An 18,541-nucleotide genomic window follows, 5' to 3' on the forward strand; every position below is an offset into this window, starting at 1 on the left:
AAATTTTTTTGTGCACTAACTTAATAATTAGCAGGAAAGAGAACAGAAGACCCTTATTCTCTTGTCTATTATCTTATGCCTATATGCAACTAAAATTAACAATGTTCTGTTGCAACTGGTGTAATTTAAACATCTGAATTTGCTTCTAGGGGAATTGGTAAATTGGAGGAGGATATTCATTTCCAATAGAAGTTCTGTTCATTTTTCTCTTGACATGTGCAAGAATGTGGAAACTATAATAATATCAACAGGAATAGAACTAGCCTTTAGGTCTGGCTATGAGAATCTATTTTAGTTATATTTTAAGTGGAAATTACTTGTTCCTGGTGCTTTCTCATTATGGAGGGGCATCCTATATCTTGCACGACTCGCACATGACCTGTGTTCCAGCCTTAGTAACAGCCACATTGGTTCATGGTACCACTTATGTCTGCATTGTTTCAGCAAGACCAGTCTAACTTTAATCAGTTTTCATCCTTTCTCTGCATTAATAATTATTATATAAATTTTGCTCCCCTTGCTTTTTTAAACTTTGTTATTGTAAAAAAAATTAAGCAAGAATAGGTAGAAAAGTAATGACTCCTTACTATCATCAGATATCTGGTCAGTATTCACATGAACAATTGTCTCAAGTTTTATAAAAAAATTTTTTTGTTTACTTGAATTAGAATCTGTATAAGGTCTACACATTGTAGTTAATTATGTTTCTTAGATCCCTTTTCCTCTCAGTAGGTTTCTTCCATGTCTTTTTTATCCCCTTGCAAAGTATTTTCAGAGAAGTTTGATTGTGTGTTTTCCAGGATTCTCAGGGTCCTGTTTGTTAGTGATTATGTCTCCATGATGTCCCCTGTATTTCCTTTAAATTTGTAGTTATTATAAATTGCAGTAAATTGGAGCTTGATATGATCTGAAATTTTTAAGGCATTTAAAAGGTTGTCTGTTTTTTTGATGACAGGTATTGATGCTTAATGCTTAGAGTCATTAACAATTCACTAGATGTTTCAAAGTGAAGGTAGTCTAATTCTGTTATTCCTTCTTTATTTATTAGCTGAAATACTCCCATAAAGCGAAACTTTCTTAAAAAAAAAAAGAGAGGAAAAGTTTTTTTTAAATGCTATTATATCACCTTCTGATGATATAGGTTGTATAATAAAGGCAGGAAAAAGGCTGGAAATTTTTTTTAGAATTTTAAAAATGATCCTGTTCACAAGTAGTTTGTACTCATAACCTATACATTTCTTTAATAAATATCTCTATAAGTTTACCGACTTAAAATATATTTTATGCCTCTTATTTTAATTCTTATTGATGGTGATACTGTGCCTGTGGCCAGTAATTTTGGTGTGGGAGTCATGTTATTTTAAAAAAATAATAAATGATTCTGTTTCTGTTAGCTTTTAGTGTGATAGATGCCCCAGGCTCTGTATTTCCTGCCTGAGATCTGAAATGAGCCATTTTTAAAGGATGTTTTAAGAGCACAATCTGGGCACTCTATTATGTGTGTGCATTTTGAACAACTGTTTTGGCTTTTCTAGTTGGCGCAGGTGTTTCTTAGCTTATCTGGGCCTTGCAAGCAACCTCGTTATGTTTTATTTTAGTATGTGCTTTATTGTGAAGTTGTGCTGGTTTTGATTGGTCTACCCCAACTCTGTTTTTTTTTAGTAAGCCGTATTATTTTAGATTTTGGGTTTTGCAGAATGTGCAGATTTTTAGTAAAACAAATTCTGTTTTAGTAGAAATGCATGTAGTTTAGAAAAAATAACATATTTATAATGATAACATTAATTTATGTGTCATGGGCTGAGCTTTAGACTTAGCCGTAAAATGTTAACTGACGCTTAATGCTTTTGCTCTTTTTAATGGGGAACTCTTTCATTTGTATGTTTTGGGGACTCTGTGTAGTGAGTTGATTTAAAGAAATATTTTTTAATTTATTCTTTTTGTTTTTAATTCTTAGTAAACATTTGCCTTTTCTGAGCAGAAATTTTTTGCTTTCTTTTTTCTACATAGCATCAATAACTAGCTTTCTCACAGTGTTAGCTTGGTATCCCAATACCTTGCTCCGGACATGGTGCCTTGTGCTTCATAGTCTAACAATCATGACGAACATGCAGCTTAATTGTAAGTAAAGATTTATTCTTTTATATCTATTTATTCCTCTAAATCTCTGACATACACATTATTATTCTTGCTGTCAGAGTATTTGAAAAGCTTTTGCTAAAAAGTGGTATAGTTATGAAAAATTTTTTTCTTACTTGAATGTGTATCTTCTGAATTTGTTATATATTGTATAGTTTCTGCTTCTTTACATTGATAGTATACTCTCATATATGTTCCATTACAAGTTCAAATCATATTTTTACCTTCAAAAACCTTAATAGTTATTAAAATAAAATTGATTACTTTTAAAGTAGAAAGTCTAGTATTTAATACTAATGTATGTTTTATATTGGTTATTCTATTAAAGTACCTTTGTATTTAAAAATTCTTTATTCATTATATTTGTTGACATGTATAACTAGGTGCCTTGGTTTTTGTTTTCCACATTTGAAACCTATATTAACTGAACATAATTGCTTTTTCTCAGCTTCTTATGTCCGATTAAGTTTTTTTCTTTCCACATCTCACCCTTTTTTATTCCATTTTAGTTGAGATAGTAAAATAATTTCTGAGCATTCTCAGAAAGCAACTTTTAGTGCTTTCTGTGACTTTTGTGAAAAGTCATGAAAATACTCTTCATTATCTTCTGTAGTGCTTACTGGTTTTAACTTTTATGTTTAATTGTAGGTTTTTATTTGACATTTTTGAGGTAGTTGGGAGGTAAGGATCAAAGTTTATGTTGCGTGGCAAGGACTAGCTGTTTGTGAATTGAAATCTTGATTCCGTTTGTAGGTTATGACAACGTGTGAGGGTAGATTTCATCCCCATTCTGTTTGGGCTTAATTTCGTTCAATAGGAAGCTCTGTGATAAAGATATTTAAATCATTGCTTAGTGTCAAAATTCCATTTTCTAATTTGGAATATATTTTCCAAATATGGTATCAAAAGCATTACTCTATGATACTGAAGATAGATTTAACCCAAAGGATATTTTATTCAGTGTAGAAAACTAGTGTGTTGCGTCTGTATCATTTAACAGTGTACAGCGTTCAAACAACCAACGTGCAAAAATAAATAGGTTTTGCCTCAATTTATTGTAAAAAGCTGGCTTCAAATTTACCTGAAAAGTACATCTTTATTTTTGAAAGAGGGATAGATTCACCAAGAGGACACATTCATTTCTACTTGATTGTACATGAAACCAGGTATTTTTCGCAATTGAAGTAGGAGAGAGGCAGGAGATCTGTGGTAGATGAAAATAGAAAGTGAGTCTATTGTAGTAAATTCATACCCTTTTTTTTTAGTAACCTGCGGCACCTAGGAATATGTGAGTTTTCCTTGAAGCTAAAAAATGTTTTAAATACTATATTTTCGTTGTTTCAGGGTCCATTTTTAAAGCACGTTTTTTTTAAATGTTTTATAGCTGGTACCAGCAGTACCATTGGTACTCAGGACAGTACTGCTCATCTGTTGGTTTCTGATCCAAACCTGATTCATGTTTTAGTGAAATTTCTTTCTGGCACCAGTCCACATGGAACAAATCAACACAGTCCACAGGTAATATGACTTTGAAAACCAGTGATAGGCCCATGCTCTAAATTAAAATGTTTGTAAAGAAAAACTTTAGCCCAGGTCTATGTGGCTCAGTTAGTTGAGCATTGTCCCTTGCACTGAAAGGTCACTGGTTTGTTTCCTGGTCAGGGCACATACCCAGGTTTTGGGTTCAATCTCCTGTCAGGATACAACTGATTGATGTTTCTCACTCTGATATTTCTGTTTTCTTCTCCTTTCCTTTTTCTGTAAAAAAAAAAAAAATCAATAAAAACATTAAAAAACAAGAACTTTAATGTACCTAAACATGTAAAATTATTATTGCCACAGTATTAAGTGATAGCCTTTTATATGTCATTGTATTAAAATGTTTTGAATTATTTATAACAAAAATAATATCTATGTTGAAACTGAATGTAGGGGTAGTAAATTGTCTTTTGTATTTTTGGTATTGATTTTGTGAAATTTAAGCAATATTCTGAATAAATACCTAAAAGTTAGGGAGCATTTCAAAACTTTGGAGTTCAAGTTTTTAAAAATAATGTAACATTTGTAATGACTTCCATCAGAATTGACAATTTATGTAACTTAATTATGCTATAATATTAAATATTTAACAAAAAATAATGTTTCAGCTTACAAAAATTTTTAGTCTTACAGCAGATTTCCGTTATATCATTTTAATTATATGTTATATTGTACTACTTTTGAGAATATTTCTACTTCATTATATTTCTTCTCATAAAAAATGTATTTAGTGTTCACATCATCTTTTTAATGGAAGTTATTCAAGCTTATCTTACAGTGTTATATTGTAATTTTTAGCTAGGTGCTAGATCTGGGTAGTATTCTAGTTGCTATTAAGTTGACTAAGCCCAAGTCTCTACCTTCTTGGAACTTAAATTCTAATGGATACATACTTACAATACTTTAATTTTGTAGATCATAATAAATAAGTTAGACAACAAGAAGAGTGAGAAAGAAAAAAGAAGAAACAAATTGCAGTTAGATTGGGTCAGAGTTTTGTTGAAAGCAGAGGCAAGTTATCAAGTGGTTCTTGTATATAAAGACTACATGATTTTGAAATGTGAATATTCCTGAGATCCCTGATTCCAACTTCCATTATTTAACATATGTGAAAACATGCATTATCTGCATGGACCTCAATTATACATCTAGTTAGTGGTAGAGCTAGGTGTCAGGGAGTATGCCTCTGCATAAAATAGGTTTTTTTCTCCATTTTTTTTTTTTTAATCCTCACCCGAGGATATTTTTCCATTTTTTGTACAGATAGAGTGGGAGGGAGAGAGAGGAAGGGAGAGAGTGAGCAACATCGATGTGAAGGGACACATCGAGTGGCTGCCACCCGCACGACCAACCAGGGCCAGGGACAAACTGCAACCGAAGCACGTGCCCTCAGCGGGAACCGAACCCGGGTCTCTCCGGACCGCAGGCCGACGCTCTAACCGCTGAGCCAAACTGGCCAGGGCCTCCATTTTTTTTTAACTCAGAGTAATTTATTGAAAATAGAGGTTTCCCCTGATGTCTTGGTTTTATATGGGAATTTTGATTATGAATGTTACAATGTATAATATTCAGTATTAACAGTTATGTTTATCTAAATTTAAAATAGTTTGGAGCATTAAATTGTGTTTTATTTTTCCAAAACTCCAGTTGTTTTATGATTACACCAATTAGAATGTAATAAAATAATATGTAGAAGTATTACAAAACATTGGGGAACTAGTTCTTTAGAAATTGGTACTGGTTTATTGTTAGCTTTAGATTTTTTTTTTTTGTAGTTTTTTGTGGGTTTTTTTGCCCTCATTCACTTTAGTATTTGCTCTGCTAGTCATTAGAAGCATTTTCTTTTTATTATTTAACTTCTGAGACTTAGTTCTTTTGTTTTGAAATGGGATAATTAATAAGGTTGTTTGTGAGAGTAAGTGCATAAGTTCTTTGTATTTGTGAAAGTATTATGAAGATATGTCTTGTGTAATTGAGGTGAATATTTTTTTTTGGTATTGAACTAAATAAATTTTAGTTGTTCTAAACCATAATGAAAAATTACTAATAGAATCTGTAGTTTTTTTCTTTTTTTCCTATTTAATTGTCAGCTGAGGAAGGAAAGATAGGAGGGAGAAAGAGAGAGAGAGAGACAGAGAGAGAAACATTGATGTGAGAGTGATGCATCAGTTGATTGCTTCCTGCACAACCCTGGCTGGGAATTCCCTTGACTAGGAATTGAACATGTGACTCTCTGGTCTGTGAGCTGACGCTCTAACCACTGAGTGAAACTGGCCAGAGCCAGAGTCTGTAATATTCTATTTATTTATTTATTTGTTTATTTATTTATTTATTTATTTTTAATCCTCATCCGAGGACATTTTTCCTTTTTTCTTTTTGTTCAGATAGAGTGGGAGGGAGAAAGAGAGAGAGAAACATCGACGTGAAAGGGGCACATCGAGTGGTTGCCACCTGCACAACCCAACCAGGGCCAGGGACAAACTGTAACCGAAGTACATGCCCTTAGTGGGAACTGAACCCGGGTCTCTCTGGACCGCAGGCCAACGCGCTAACCGCTGAGCAAAACCGGCCAGGGCTGTAATTTTCTATTTATTAAGACCTAAAAATTAATTGGTTTTCTGTTACCACTGTTAATATTTTTATTCTTCATATGAAAAATTACCGCAGTATAGCATTTGATTTAACACTTGATTATTTTTCATTTTTGTTTTTTAATATTTTTCAGTGGTTTTAGAGAAGGAGGAAGAGAGGGAAAGACAGATAGAAACACTGATATTCTACCTCTTGCACACTCCTGAAACCTGGGCCTGTCCCCTGACCAGGAATTGAACTGGAACCCTTTAGTGCATGGGATGGGGATGCCCAATCAACTGAGCCACACCAGCCAGAGCAACACTTGATATTTTTAAATGAATAATTATTTAAATGGTATCAGTAAGCAGTTTTCAATGAAATTTCATTTCTTTTCAGGTTGGGCCAACAGCTACACAAGCTATGCAAGAATTTCTTACCCGATTACAAGTGCACCTTTCTTCAACATGTCCTCAGATATTCAGTGAATTTTTACTCAAGCTAATTCATATACTTTCAACAGAAAGGTAAATTTCAATGTGTATATATATTTCTGATGTACAATTAATATACATTATTCCAAACTTCCCCGTACCATTTTTTGGGGGATATATATCTGGGAAAAGATAAACAGTAGGATTAAGATTAAGGGGGCCCGGCCAGCGTGGCTTAGTGGATTGAGCGTCGTCCCATGGACTGAGAGGTCCCGGTTCGATTCCCAGTGAGGGCAGATGTCCAGATTGCGGGTTTGATCCCTAGTAGGGGCATGCAGGAGGCAGCCGATCAATGTTTCTCTCTCATATCGATGTTCTGTCTCTCTATCCCTCCCATTCTGTCTGAAAATAAAGGGAAAAAGTATCCTCGAGTGAGGATCAAAAAAAGGAAAAGGTTTTGAAATCAGCTTATTGCCTGCCCCCCTACATACCTCCCTCCCAACACACACAGAAAAAAAAACCCTGCTGGATTTTGATTGAGAATGTGTCAATCTATATATCAATTTGTGAACAGTTATGGCTTCTTTGGAACTTTTCTTTGTCCACAGTCATGTGATCAGTGAAAATAGTCTTATTTTTTCCAGTGTGTATGTACCCCCCAAGCCTTCCCCCAATTGTCCTGGTTAGGACCTCCAGTGAGATGTTCATTTGAAATGGTAAAGTTTGTCTTCTTGTTTTTTTTCCCCACTTATACTGGGAAAACATTGTGTTTCACAAGTAGAAATATTATTGTTGTTGAAAGTATTACAGATGTCCCCCATTTTGAAATATTATTATTTTTTAAAATATGTTTTATTGACTTTTTAGACAGAGAGGAAGGGAGTGAGAGATAGTAACATCGACATGAGAGAGAAACATTGATCGGCTGCCTCCTACATGCCCCCTACTGGGGATTGAGCCCACAACCTGGGCATGTGCCGTGTCCAGGAATCAAACTGGAACCTCTCAATCCATGGGAGGACGCTCAATCCACTGAGCCACACCTGCCGGGCTGCATTAAGTTTCTTTTTTATTGGTTTGAGAGGAAGGGAGAGGGAGAGAGAGATAGAAACATCATTGAGAGACGACATTGATTGGCTGCCTCCTGCATGCCCCTCACTGGGGATTTGGCCCACAACCTGGGCTTGAGTCCTGACCAGGAATCCATTTGGTGACCTCTTGGTGCATGGGTCAATGCTCAACCACTGAGCCACACTGGCTGGGCTAGATTAAGTATTTTTTTGATAACTTCATTTTTTCTCCACTATTGGCATACCATTTATTAATAACTAAATTTGATTATAGTGTTTGTGCTAGCTTTACAATATACATTTTTTCCCATCATAGTCTACCTTAACTTACATATAATCACAATAGTGTATTTACAATTTTTCACATTTGTCAAAACTTTACATCGTACAACAATGTATTTCTAGTTTTTTCTGCCTTTTCTGATGTAGTTGTCATACATTTGCTTATGCTGTAAACTCAAAATACATTCCTACAGTTTTTTGCTTTAAATATACTCATATCTTTTAGACACTGAAGTGAATATATTTTACCTGGAAAGAGACAAGCTTCTTCTAGGGTGATTAGTGTGAATATTTGAGTCAGATTTTTCAGGAGTTAAGTCAGGTTTGGGGTTTGTTGTTACTGGGGTTACTTTTGGTGTTACATCAGTTTCAAATTGATTTATTTAACCTCTGCTTTTGTAGGGGTCAAAGATACAGAGGGTTTGTTTTCAGTGTTCTTTCTCCATTCACAGCTTTTGTCTGAGCAAAGAGAGCATTTCCCTCTCTCTAAGTGGTGGAAAACAGTTAATGGTATTTGAGGTTTTTTTCAGACACCAAATACATGGTGTCTTTCCAATACCATTTCTCTTATCTGACATCAATTGATGTCCTACCATTCAGTCCTATATTGACACTACCCAAAATTAGCATCCAATTCACAGATTTTAACTACTCAGTCCTACAAGACTGCTCTTACTTCAGAGGACAGTTGCAAGTCCCAAGTTTCCAGGTTACCCACACATATGTCCAGTTCGGCTACAAATTTAGGAGTTCGAGTACATAATTCAGGATCAGTCAAATAGAACAGAAGCTTAGGGAAAGGTGCATGGAGGTGGCAGTGAGGGTAGGGTGCCTTTGAATGAATGTGAACTACTACAAGGTCTGTGTTTTCACCCTCACATCCCTGGTGTTTAGCAACTTGTTAAATATTTTATCTCATCTTCTTACCCATTCGTATATTGCCAGTGTCCTTTTTTTTTTAAATTAAGTTCTGCCATAAGAAAGCCAATGCTCATATTCTGTCTCCTTGGAGGTGCCTGTCTTTTCATGGATATCAGACTTTTTGATATCCTTTGACTTCAGTGATCTGATGGGTTCAAGAAAAGTTATGACTTTATACGCAATTTATTTTTTTCTTGTTAGGTTGGGGGTGATGGTTTTAGGCATAAGCAGAAGTTGAGAACATTTAATATTGATGCATAAGAATTGTTTTAATCTTAATTTTTGAAATTAAAATCAGTAGGGGATGTTTTTTTTTTTTTATCCTCACCCGAGGACATTTTTGCATTTTTTGTTCAGACAGAGCGGGAGGGAGACCGAACCCGGGTCTCTCTGTACCGCAGGCCGACGCTCTAACCGCTGAGCCAAACCGGCCAGGGCTGGGGGGATGTTTTAAATAGCAACATTTGAGGATATAACTTACGAGCTCATTTTATTATTAGATTTTTTTTTTTTTTTAATCTTCATCTGAGGATATTTTTCCGTTTATCTTCAGACGGGGGGGGGGGGGGGGGGGAGAAGAGAGAGAGAGAGAGAACCATCAACATGAAAGAGACACATCAGTTGGCTGCCTCCTGCATGACCCTGACCAGGGCAAGGTCTGAACTGCAACCAAGGTATGTGCCATTGACCTTTGGTCAGCAGCCTGATGCTCTTAACTGCTGAGCCAAACCAGCCAGAGCGAGAGCTCATTTTATAATGAGAAATGCTTTGTGATATTTAAATAGTGTAGTCTGTAGCTTCAGAGTTACCTCTTTGATTTACTTGTCCTTTAGTTTTCTGTTTGGAAGGGAAGTTATTTTTGATTTTGTGTAAAATAGAGGCAAGAACAAGGACTCAGGAAGACATGGAAACCATTTGCTACAAAATGAAATAGTGAATACCACGAGTTTAATTATTGTTTAGCTTTATTGTTTTATGTTTTTAATTTTTTTCCAAAAGATTTTAAAAGGGATTAATTTTTAATTCTCTCTTTTTTTCTGCAGGGGTGCCTTCCAGACAGGCCAAGGACCTCTTGATGCCCAAGTCAAACTCTTAGAATTTACTCTGGAGCAGAATTTTGAAGTTGTTTCAGTTAGTACTATTTCTGCTGTGATAGAGTCTGTCACCTTTTTAGTCCACCACTATATCACTTGCTCTGACAAAGTAATGTCTCGGAGTGGATCAGATAGCTCAGTGGGTGCTCGAGCATGCTTTGGGGGACTCTTTGCCAATCTCATTCGTCCAGGTGATGCAAAAGCAGTTTGTGGAGAAATGACAAGAGATCAACTCATGTTTGATTTGTTAAAACTGGTTAACATTTTAGTCCAGCTGCCTCTTTCAGGCAATAAGGAATACAGTGCAAGAGTGTCTGTGACCACCAATACGACAGACAGTGTTTCAGATGAAGAAAAAGTCTCAGGAGGCAAAGATGGCAATGGAAGCGGTGGTAATATTCAAGGATCACCTGCATATGTCGCTGACTTAGTGTTAGCCAACCAACAAATTATGAGCCAGATTTTGTCTGCTCTGGGCCTGTGTAATAGTAGTGCGATGGCAATGATAATTGGTACGTATTGAGAATATTAATCTTATTCTTGTTTCTGGTGCTATATCTCTTCCCTTTAGTAAAACATGAATTCATTTTCTTTTTACTTTTATACTGTAGTAATTTTTTGTAAACTTCTTGACATGATTGATTTTTATTAGTGAAAACTTTTATAGAATGGCTTTAATCAATAAATTAAATTGAAATTTTGAAAATTTTTAAGTGAGATTTCTAAAAAATTAGAAAAATAATATTACTTAAATTAAAAAGAAAATGTCAGTACATTAAGGCAAGTACCGTAATTTACAGCCACATATTTCTAACATTTTAAAGATGAAAAATTCCACATCAAATTTTGTATTAGGGAACCAGTAACATTTATTTACAATTCTTGAAAAGTGAAATATAAAATTTTATTCAAAGTGTAACACTTTCTATGACACATATATCAATGTAAAATTTATGTATTGTTGCTTAAGTTTTCTTCCTCTTTGAAAGCTAATATATTGTGTTAATTTTTTAAAATTGAACTCTCATAAATTGTGACAAAATCCATTCCTGATATATTTTTGCTTTTTGTATTTTTGTGTGTGTATAAGGGAAACAGTCATATTCTTTTAATCATTAGCTATTTGAAAGTCTAGTTACAAAATTATCACCTATTTTTCTCTCCATTTTCTTTCTGCTCGATATATAGGTAATATGTAGAATGATGCTTCTCAGTCATATAACATAGCAACTTCTTTTTATTGTTACTAGCAATAGAGATATCTCATGTATCTCAGATTACCAAAAAAATACTCTACTGAATATTATGATAGATAATTTAATTTCTAGGTTTAGGCACACTCACACCTACACATAGACAGCTCTAAATGTACCCATCCTTCAGTGGTTTCAGGAAAAATGGCCTTTAAGCCTATTTTAATTATTACTGGTTTTTAAGGATACACTTTTTTTTTTAACCAAAATGTGTAATCTTTTTAATTAAACTAGGTGCAAGTGGATTACATCTCACCAAACATGAAAACTTTCATGGTGGGTTAGATGCCATATCAGTTGGGGATGGATTATTTACCATACTGACAACCCTTAGTAAAAAAGCTTCTACAGTCCACATGATGCTGCAGCCAATTTTAACCTACATGGCCTGTGGATATATGGGCAGACAAGTAAGTTCCATCCAGCAACAGTTGTACTAATTTAAGTAGTCTTTAGCAATGGTAGTAGAGAATTATTTATGGGAGAGAGATGAATAGAGTATTCATATTATATATTGGAAAGTGAATGACATCAACAGATGAGAACAACAGTAGATTTTTTTTTTTTTCTTCCAATTTTTATTAATTAATTTTTGTTACAGATGTTTCTTCTTTTTCGCCCCCTAGACACCCTCCTCCCCATCCCTCCAGCATTGTTGTCTCTGTCCTTTGGTTATGCATACATGCATGTAAGTTCTTTGATTCATCTCATCCATCCTCTCTGCACCCCCTCCTCTGAGGTTTGTTAGTCTGAACCATACTCCTTTCTATGTCTCTGGGTCTATTTTGTTCATCAGCCCACCTTGTTCATTATATTCCTCAAATAAGTGAGATCATGTGGTATTTGTCTTTCTCTGATTGGCTTATTTTGCTTAGCATAATAATCTCAAGGTCCCTTTATGTCGCCTCAAAGGATAAGAGATCGTTCTTTCTTATAGCTGCATAGTATTACATTGTATATATGTGCCACAGCTTTTTTTAAAAAATTATTTTATTAATTTATTTTTGTTACAGAAGTTTTTTCTTTTTCCCCCATTGACCCACGCCTCCCCATCCCCATCTCTACCCCCGCCTCATCCATATCTTTGTTGTCTATATCCATTGGTTATGCATACATGCATATAAGTTCTGTGGTTTATCCCCCCCACCTTCCTCTTCTGTGGACTGTCAGTCTGTACCCTACTTCTATGTCTCTGAATCTATTTTAATAATCAGTTTAGTTGATCATATTCCACAAATAAGTGAGATCATGTGATATTTGTCTTTCCCTGATTGGCTTGTTGCACTTCGTATAATATTCTCCAGGTCCCTCCATGTTGTCTCAAAGGATAAGAGCTCTTTCTTTCTCTGTACCGCAGGCCGACGCTCTAACCGCTGAGCCAAACCAGCCAGGGCGAGCTCTTTCTTTCTTACTGCTGCATAGTAGTCCATTGTATATATGTACCACAGCTTTTTTATCCACTCATCTATTGATGAACACTTGGGCTGTTTCCAGATCTTAACGATTGTAAATAGTGCTGCTATAAACATAGGGGTACATATATTCTTTCTGATGTGGTGTTTCAAACTTCTTAGGATATATTCCTAAAAGTGGGATCACTGGGTCAAATGGCAGTTCAATTTTTAATTTTTTTGAGGAAGCACCATACTGTTTTCCATAGTGGCTGCACCAGTCTGCATTCCCACCAGCAGTGTACTAGAGTCCCCTTTTCTCCACACCCTGCCAACACTTGTTGTTTGATGATTTGTTGATGGCGGCCATTCTGACAGGTGTGAGGTGATTCCTCATTGTTGTTTTTCTTCATATGTCTCTTGGCCATTTGTATGTCCTTTTCGGAGAGGTGTCTATTTAGGTCCTCTGCCCATTTTTTAATTGGGTTTTTTGTCTTCCTTTTGTATGAACATTCTGTATATTTTGGAAATTAACCCCTTATCTGGTATATCATTGACAATTATGGTCTCTCATACAGTGGGCTCCCTTTCCATTTTGATGGTTGTTTCTTTTGCTGTGCAGAAGCTTTTTAGTTTGATGTAGTGAGAACTGTAGATTATTAATAGAAGTTGGAGAGTACAGTTTATTTGAAGTGATAATTGTCAAAGATGATCACAGTAATATAAGAATAAAATGTTTAACGTAGTTTTAAATTTTAGATTTCTTTCCCATTGTCCCAAGAAGTTCTTTCTTTTTCCCCAAAATAGCATAGTTGAATACTAAAGTGTTATCTGTAGATATTACATGTGAAAATTTAGTATTTTTTTAAGCATATGTTATATATTTAGTTTCTTTCGATTACAAGAGATTAGGGTAATTTTAAAAGAAAAATGTTAGATATTACTGCTTTTTATGTTTCCTTTTTTTTATTCTCACCCGGGGATATTCTGTCATTTTTATTCAGATAGAATGAGAAGGAGAGAGAGAGAGAAACATTGACATGAGAGGGACTCATTGAATGGTTGCCTCCTGCACGAACCCAACTAGGGCCAGGGACAAATCACAATCGAGGTACATGCCCTTGATCAGAATCGAACCTGTGACTCTTTGGTCCTTGGGCTGACACTCTAACCGCTGAGCAATACTGGCCAGAGCTGTGTTTTCTTTTTAAAAATGTGATTATTTTAACTTTTAGTCTTTCAAATGTGGATTTTAAAACAATATTTTAAAGGTTTTTTTTTATATGTTACTGTATAATTACCATTTAATAAAGGATTTATTTCATATTTATATTTCGTCATTGGAAGATACAAAGATAGTTGGGAAAGATTAATTTTTTTCTTTTTTAAAAATCTCACCTGAGGATATTTTTCCATTTCAGACAGAGAGGGAAGAGAGGAAGGGAGGGAGGGAGAGAGAGAGAAAAATATCGATGTGAGAGAAACACATCAATTGGTTGCCTCCCACATGACCTCAATCAGGGCCAGGGACCGAAAGGCAACCGAGGGATGTGCCCTTGTCCGGAATCGAACCCACTACTCTTTGGTCTACAGGCCAATGCCCTAACTACTGAACCAAACCGGCCAAGATGGAAAGGATTCATTTTTAAATGAAGTTAATGTCTAGTAGAAAACAAAAATCAGTGCACATTAATTTAAAGTAAAAGTGATAATAGTGGATAAAGACAGATGCTTAAAAATGTGCTCTGAGTTCAGAGAGGAGACTGTTCACTTTTTTTTTGATTCAACTAAGTTGTTATGTATTTTAGTGAACATTTTATATTTAGTGACATAGATTAAAGCTGTCACTTTATAATAAAATAGAAAATAATATTACATTCATTAAGAAATTTAGTTGTCATAATTCACTGTAAATTGATAACCGCTATTTAAACATTACAATATACATGTATATTATTATTATTATTTTTTTTTAGGGCTCTCTTGCTACTTGCCAGTTATCTGAACCATTATTGTGGTTTATTTTGAGAGTATTGGATACTAGTGAAGCCTTAAAAGCATTCCATGATATGGGTAAGATAAAATTCCAATAACTGTCATTTCAGTGTAATCATCTGATAGTATGTTATGTTTTCATTTTAGTAGTCTTCTATGATACTCAGCTTCATGTCAAACCATCTATCTTAAGATAATTTTCATTTAGTATTTTTTGTAAATTTAGGTGGTGTTCAGCTTATTTGCAACAATATGGTTACTAGTACAAGAGCTATTGTAAACACTGCAAGAAGTATGGTATCAACTATTATGAAATTTCTTGACTCTGGTCCGAATAAAGCTGTGGATAGCACTTTGAAAACAAGAATACTAGCTTCTGAGCCTGACAATGCAGAAGGCATTCATAATTTTGCACCTCTGGGTAAGAAAATAATTATTAAATCTTACTGTATGAATTTATGTAGTTTATTAGTTGGAATGAAACAAAAATAGTTGGCAAAGTAAATGATCATGTTATATAATATTACCATTTTAATTAAAAACACTTGATTTTAAAGGTAGTCATTTTTGAAATATTCTACTAATTGGAGGGGCATTTTTGATAGTTCTTTGGAAGTAGTAATATTTTTTTTATTTTGAGTTTAAATAAAAATACAATTTAGAAAACTTAGTAACAGAGATGTCAGTTTTCACTATACATATTAGTTTTAAAGAAATTGTTCCTTTGTTGTGTGGTATTTTTTTAAGATACTTCAGATTTAGATATTTACTTCGTTTTCCAGTCTATATAGTTTCTTTTATATTTTCTTTTCATATTTAAATCTCATGAGCATTGCCAACTTAGAATAACAGTGATTATTTTCAACCTGGAAGTTGTGTTGGACATTGTTTTTTACTTGAATGTTTGAGGATTATTGTGCTAGATTTGTTGTTATTACTTTAATTTTTATTTGATATGTGAGCATAAATAAATTAAGCAGCATCTAAAAATGAACTTGTCACTTGCCAGTTGACTAGATGTGATGTTTTGTTATATTGTGACAAATCATGCTGAGTATATTAAGTACATTCATAGTATCAAATATTCATGTTTTAAAAAAATTTTTCTAGTGTAATTATTATGATTTAAGTAGTTCTTGATGCTTTATTGGGTTTCTTTTGTAAGTTTTCATTTAAAATGTTTTCTTTAGGTACAATCACATCTAGCAGTCCTACTGCCCAACCAGCTGAGGTGCTTTTGCAGGCCACACCACCCCATAGAAGAGCTCGCTCTGCTGCTTGGTCCTACATCTTTCTGCCAGAGGAGGCTTGGTGTGACCTTACCATTCACCTTCCTGCAGCAGTGCTTCTTAAAGAGATACATATCCAACCTCACCTTGCATCACTTGCAAGTCAGTAATATTTTTTGTAAAGAAGTATAATGAAAATAAACTATAATTCAGAAACATTTAAAATTGAGAAAAGTATTTAGCAAATGGTGAAACAATTAGATATGATTTCTAAATTTTGAAATTTTTAGTATAATATTTTACATTTCCATCAAGTCATTTCCCATAAAATGAACTGACACGTTTATTCTTCAGACCAGAATACAGTGGAATGTTTGATGAAATCCAAATATATTCTAATTAATAGTATTTTAGCTTTCCTCATTCCCTATATTTATTAAATTATAGCATTAAGTCAAAATGAATTAGTTTACACACTTTTAGATAACAATCATTGTTTTTCTAACATGACCCTCAGTAATAGCGCTGTAATGTGAAGTTAGCATAGATTTGTTTGCCCACTCCCCATTGTAAGATAATTATATCTGTAAAGAATTTTTAAACTATATTTTGAAGGTAATTATTTGATTGTAACATTTTAAATATTTGAGTGAATTTTTAAATTAATAGTTTATCATTCATTTGATGCTTTTTCATTGAATAATTTGCTATAATTTGAAGGTAGATATTCAAAACAATTCTTAGTTAAATACTAAGAGGAGTAAGAACTCTTTCAAGTATTCATAAATAAGTGAAATACTAGTGTGTATATATGATGGTTTGCATGTATTCTTTCAGTATAAATATAATTATTTTTATAGAATTATTGAAATGATCACATTTATGTTTATTAGTTGATGTCACTTAATAATTGCATGAAGAGCCCTGGCCATTTTGGCTCAGCAGTTAGAGCGTTGGCATGCGGTCTGGATGGACCCGGGTTCGATTCCTGCTAACGGCATGTACCTCGGTTGCAGTTTGTCCCTGGCCCTGGTTGGGTCGTTAGGGTGGCGACGACTCGATGTGTCCCTTTCACATCGAGGTTTCTTTCTCTCTCTCTCCCTCCCACTCTATCTGAACAAAATATCAAAAAAAAAAAAAAAAAAATGTCCTCGGGTGAGGATAAAAAATAATTGCATAAAGAACTATAGGAGATCTTATAGATCCCTGACGTATTTGGAAGAATAAATTTTTCACTTATTTGCCAGATTGGACTACTACTATACCCTAATATAATTGTGGAATCCACACTTTTTAGATAGAAACAGATATAATGAATAAAATGGCAGAAGGAAAACATACTAAACTACAGGGTTTTAGCACATCAAATAATAACTGTCACATGGTGAAATGTAAGGCAATATAAGGCTTAAAAGTTAATCTAAGATGAGGAAGAAATTGCTTTTATTTGGAAGGGAAAAAGAGTGATTCATGTAAATTGTGTTTTTGAAGTATAGCTTGAATTTGCACATGGGAATTGAGGTAGGAAGAATGTTACAAAGGAGAGCTTAATAAAACATTTGATTTTTTATTGGATTGGAGCAGAAATTGAAGATATGTTGTATTCCAGTAGAAAAAGCCTTTAGAATCAAAACATGGGCAGAATGTAAAATATACCATTTGTTAATGTGCGAGTTTGGGTTACTTAATCTCTTTGACTCTGTCAACTTGGTTAAATGTGGATAAAACTTATTTCAAAAGATTATGAAGATTAAATTGAATAATTGATGTGACTTGTCTAGTTCTCATTATAAACCTGGTGTGTAACTGGCATACAATTAAAGTTACTTTCTAATTTTTTTTTTTTTATCCTCACCCGAGGATATTTTTTCATTTTTTGTTCAGATAGAGTGGGGAGAGAGAGAGAGAGAAACATTGATGTGAAAGGGCCACATTGAGTGGTTGCCACCCACACGACCCAACCAGGGCTGGGGACAAACTGCAACCGAGGTACATGCCCTTAGAGGGAACCGAACCCCGGTCTCTCTGGACCGCGGGCCGACGCTCTACCACTGCGCCAAACTGGCCAGGGCACTTACTTTCTAATTTTACAATCAAAATTATAATCAGAATTTAAAGTTTGTTGTAGTTGACAAATTTATTATATGGGCTTTTATATTATGTTAGAAAAAAATAATTCCCATAGGTGCTGCCAGTTGTTACTTCATTGGGCCTTTTAAAATTTTAAATGGAAATGATTTTTAAAAACTCTTCTAGATGTTTGGCTAAATTGGATGTTTGGCTAAATTTTGAAAGGGAAACAAAAGATGAGAGGTAAAATAAACTTTTAAATTAAGCTATGTTTAAAATCATTGCACTATGGTAGTAGTGAAATAATGAGTTGGTGGAAAAGCAGTATTTATTTATTTATGTATTTGTTTATTTTTAATTTATTTATTTTTGTTTCAGATGTTTCTCCTTTTCCCCCCACTGATTCCCCCTCGCTCTCTTTCTCTGCCCTGACTCCATCATTGTTGTCCATGTCCATTGTTCATGCATACATGCATATAAGTTCTATGGCCCCACCACGCCCTCTTCTGGGGATTGTCAGTCTGTACCCCTCTTCCACGTATCTGAGACTACC

At 34.3% G+C, this 18,541-nt stretch overlaps 1 protein-coding gene across 4 annotated transcripts in view; it reads left to right on the top strand.

The window, feature by feature from the left end:
- BIRC6 (baculoviral IAP repeat containing 6) overlaps nt 1-18,541 on the top strand; it is a 247,605-nt gene that overhangs the window by 140,713 nt on the left and 88,351 nt on the right. For all 4 annotated transcript variants that reach the window (XM_036262756.1, XM_036262757.1, XM_036262758.1 and 1 more), the window contains exons 43-50: nt 2,011-2,121; nt 3,524-3,657; nt 6,649-6,776; nt 10,000-10,562; nt 11,538-11,713; nt 14,671-14,767; nt 14,916-15,110; nt 15,880-16,080. In XM_036262756.1, the coding sequence (XP_036118649.1) occupies nt 2,011-2,121; nt 3,524-3,657; nt 6,649-6,776; nt 10,000-10,562; nt 11,538-11,713; nt 14,671-14,767; nt 14,916-15,110; nt 15,880-16,080 (1,605 nt within the window). The remainder of the gene's footprint in view (nt 1-2,010; nt 2,122-3,523; nt 3,658-6,648; nt 6,777-9,999; nt 10,563-11,537; nt 11,714-14,670; nt 14,768-14,915; nt 15,111-15,879; nt 16,081-18,541) is intronic.

This window comes from Molossus molossus, unplaced genomic scaffold (assembly GCF_014108415.1).
Source record: "Molossus molossus isolate mMolMol1 unplaced genomic scaffold, mMolMol1.p scaffold_m16_p_15, whole genome shotgun sequence".
NCBI classification, from domain to species: Eukaryota; Metazoa; Chordata; class Mammalia; order Chiroptera; family Molossidae; genus Molossus; species Molossus molossus.